Here is a 4,193-nt window from a genome sequence, read left to right as displayed (position 1 = left end):
ATCAAAAGATCAAAAAATCTTGACGTAGGAAGGAACTCTCAATTCAAACATTGAATTTTTTTGGTAGCCATACTAAAATCTGGATCATTTGATTTCCTCAGTTTTATCCTCTTTTCTCTAAATGAAAGAACTTAATTAGATTCGAGTTCACTCACAAAAAAAGTATCTAGATATTTAGTATAAAAATAGAGAATCTATTCTCTTTTTTTTTTTTTGAAAAAAAAAAGTAAGATCTTGGAGATTGTGTAATGCTTACTCTCAAACTTTTTGTATACACTGTAGTTATATTCTTTGTTTCTCTCTTCATATTTGGATTCCTATCTAATGATCCAGGACGTAATCCGGGACGTGAAGAATAAAAAAGAAAGGTTTTTTATTACTTTAATTTAATATTTAAATAGTGGAAATGTGCGAATTTTATTAGGATTTTATCTATTTCACATCATCAAAAAGGGGAAGGGAAAGAGAGGGATTCGAACCCTCGGTACGATTAACTCGTACAATGGATTAGCAATCCAACGCTTTAGTCCACTCAGCCATCTCTCCTAATCGAAAAGGAATACTTTTTAGGTTCCATTAGACAAAAAAACGGCTTAAAAAAAAACTTTCTCCACTTTATTCTTAAAAAACTTTTTTTTTTTTAGATTATTCTTTAATAATACTTTAATTATATATATATTTTCATTTTCTATATTTTATTATATATATTATTTTATTATATATATAAAATATAATATTATTTTTTCTTTTTTATTATCTAAATAATATTTATATAATATTTATATATAATTAATATATATATTACTATTATATAACCTTTTTTATAGAACTTTCTCAGTAATTCTATTTACATAAAAACTGTAAATAAAGATTCAATAAAGAAAAGGCTCGAAAGAGAAATAAATAAAATCACAAAAATAGAAATAGAGAATCCTTTTTGATTTTGTCTCGTCCAAACACAAATAAAAGATCTTTTTTATTTTAATAGCCTGGCCTGGTCAGTCCCCAGCCGGGCCTTTTTTTGTTAAAGTTAAAAAGACCCATCCGATGGGTTTTTAGACAAAAAAGATCTGAAATAAAAAAAAGGAATCCTGCTTTGCCTAATTTTATTAAGTCTACGCTAGAATTTTCTCATTTTTTTTTTCAGATTTTTTTTCTCCCGATTACTTTGTTCGACAAAAAGTAAATTTATATACAATAATTGGATTGTAGCGGGTATAGTTTAGTGGTAAAAGTGTGATTCGTTCCTTTAACCCCTTTAATAGTTAAAGGGTCTCTCGGTTTGATTAATCTTCCGATCAAAAACTTTATTTCTGAAAAGGATTTAGTCCTTTACCTTTCAATGAAAAATTCAAGGAAGATTATAGATTCTCGTAATTTGTATCCAAAGACTCTAATTAATTGTCAATTTGGATTATGAAATTTCGAAACATAATTTTTGAATTGGATGACTATTTACAATTCAATAAGTATAACAAGAGGATCCATGGATAAAGCCAGAAAAGTTTCTTTCTAATCGTAACTAAATCTTCAGTTCTATTTTTTGTTTGGTATAGAAAAAATTGAAGCAAAATAGCTATTAAACGAGAACTTTGGTTTACTAAAGACATCGACATATTATATTGTTTTAGCTCGGTGGAAACAAAATACTTTTCCTAAGGATTCCGTTAAATAGAAATAAAGAACGAAGTAACTAGAAAGATTTTTTGAGTTCGCCTTTTCTATCTTCTAGAAGGATCATCTATAAAGCAAAATTTTCTGTGAAAGCCTCCAAACGGGAAAAAAGCTAACATAGATGTTATGAGTCAAATTTTGATTTCGTTCCCATCTTATTTTATTTGGGAATTTCGCCATCCATCATAAAGGAGCCGAATGAAACCAAAGTTTCATGTTCGGTTTTGAATTAGAGACGTTAAAAATATAAAACTGATCGATCGACGTCGACTAAAACCCTTAGCCTTCCAAGCTAACGATGCGGGTTCGATTCCCGCTACCCGCTCTAAATTCTAAATTGTCCCCTTTTTATTAGAGACAATTTTCTCTATTAGAATTGTCTAATAGCAATTGTGTAGTGAATTCACTACACAATTGCTAAAAAGATTTCGCACATTTAACAAATGGGAAGTTAAAAAAAGCGAAAAGCGTCCATTGTCTAATGGATAGGACATAGGTCTTCTAAACCTTTGGTATAGGTTCAAATCCTATTGGACGCAATATCAATATAGATATAAATATATTGATATTTATCTATTATTTCCATTTCTATATATTATAAGAATATTTTTATTCTGTTTAGAAAATTTATAAAAAAGAAATATAAGTAAGAAATAAATTCTGAATGCTTTAAGATTTAATATTAAACATATACAGATAATTAGTTCTATACTTATATATATTATATATAGACTTAACTTAAATATACTTCTATTTTTTATAATTTCTCCTGAAGTAGAAAACGTTCCAGTTGCTCTTTAATACCTTCTTTCAAAAAGCTTTCTGCTTCAGCGGTTAATGTCTTGGTAGAGGCTATTATTTCTTGGAACTCAGGTTTATTTGTTTTTAAATAAGTGCGTAGCTGAACGAGAAATTTTCTTACTTGTCCAATTTCTAATCCATCCAGATAACCATTTGTTCCGGTATAAATGGTCATTATCTGTTCTTCCACTGTGAGAGGGGCTGATTGGGATTGTTTCAGTAACTCACGCAATCGTTGACCTCTTGCCAATTGATTCTGAGTAGCTTTATCGAGATCAGAAGAAAATTGGGAAAAGGCTTCTAATTCCGCGAATTGAGCCAATTCCAATTTTAATTTTCCAGCTACCTGTTTCATAGCTTTAATTTGAGCGGCAGATCCTACTCTCGAGACAGAAATCCCTACATTAATAGCAGGTCTAATTCCAGCATTAAAAAGATCAGCGGATAAGAATATTTGTCCATCTGTAATGGAAATTACATTAGTAGGAATATAAGCTGAAACATCTCCTGACTGGGTCTCGACGATTGGTAAGGCAGTCATACTTCCTTCACCTAATTCAGAGCTTAATTTAGCGGCTCTTTCTAAAAGACGTGAATGTAAATAAAAAACATCTCCTGGATAAGCTTCACGCCCGGGCGGTCTTCGTAATAGAAGAGACATTTGTCGATAAGCTTGTGCTTGTTTGGAAAGATCATCATAAATGATTAAAGTGTGTTGTTCACGGTACATAAAATATTCAGCCAAGGCGGCTCCTGTATAAGGCGCGAGGTATTGTAACGTAGCTGGGGAATCAGCCGTTTCAGCTACCACAATAGTGTAGTCCATTGCCCCTCGTTCCTGTAAACTAGTCACTACCTGAGCCACGGAAGAAGCTTTTTGACCAATAGCCACATAAACACATATTACATTTTGACCTTGTTGATTGAGAATTGTATCTGTGGCTACTGCTGTTTTACCGGTCTGTCTGTCACCAATAATTAATTCCCGCTGGCCGCGTCCTATAGGGATCATGGAATCAATAGCAATAAGTCCTGTTTGAAGAGGCTCATATACAGAACGTCTCGAAATAATACCTGGGGCAGGAGATTCAATTAACCGAGATTCAGAAGCTGAAATCTTACCTCGACCATCAATAGGGTTAGCCAAGGCGTTTATAACACGCCCCAAATAAGCCTCACTCACGGGTATCTGAGCAATTTTTCCCGTAGCTTTGACTGAACTTCCTTCTTGGATCATCAAACCGTCACCCATTAATACAACACCAACATTATTTGATTCTAAATTAAGGGCAATACCTATAGTACCCTCCTCAAATTCTACTAATTCACCTGCCATTACTTCATCAAGACCATAAATCCGAGCGATGCCGTCGCCCACTTGAAGTACGGTACCGGTATTTACAATCGTCACTTCTCTATTATATTGCTCAATACGTTCACGGATAATATTACTAATTTCATCGGCTTTAATGGTTACCATGAGTATTGTCCTAATTCTTTTTTAGAAGAAAAAAAAAAATAATGCCTATCATAATCGTAAGGAAAGGGCTAATCAGTAATTTCTTTCATCGTACCAAACATACCAATATTTGCATTAATAGTACGTAAATGTAACTCATTACTCAAACAACTATTTAGGGTTCCTATAGCTCCCTGTAAAGCTTGTTGGAAAACCCGTTCACGGACTTGATTAATTGTTCTTTGTTGCTCAAAAAGAA

General features: G+C 32.4%; 1 protein-coding gene and 1 non-coding gene across 2 annotated transcripts; one reads left to right on the top strand and one right to left on the bottom strand.

Annotated features, from left to right (window-relative positions):
• The first annotated feature begins 2,141 nt into the window (after window positions 1–2,141).
• On the top strand, window positions 2,142–2,213 carry TRNAR-UCU. The gene has a single exon. It is a non-coding gene; the product is annotated as a tRNA-Arg (tRNA).
• Window positions 2,214–2,431: 218 nt separating this feature from the next.
• On the bottom strand, window positions 2,432–3,955 carry LOC117126232 (ATP synthase subunit alpha, chloroplastic). Its single transcript, XM_033273966.1, has one exon. The coding sequence runs from the start codon at window positions 3,953–3,955 to the stop codon at window positions 2,432–2,434; it is 1,524 nt and encodes a 507-aa protein (XP_033129857.1).
• Between the last annotated feature and the right edge of the window lie 238 nt (window positions 3,956–4,193).

Source organism: Brassica rapa, chromosome A06, assembly GCF_000309985.2.
Source record: "Brassica rapa cultivar Chiifu-401-42 chromosome A06, CAAS_Brap_v3.01, whole genome shotgun sequence".
In the NCBI taxonomy this organism is placed as follows: domain Eukaryota; kingdom Viridiplantae; phylum Streptophyta; class Magnoliopsida; order Brassicales; family Brassicaceae; genus Brassica; species Brassica rapa.
This window is presented reverse-complemented; position numbering and strand designations above follow the sequence as displayed.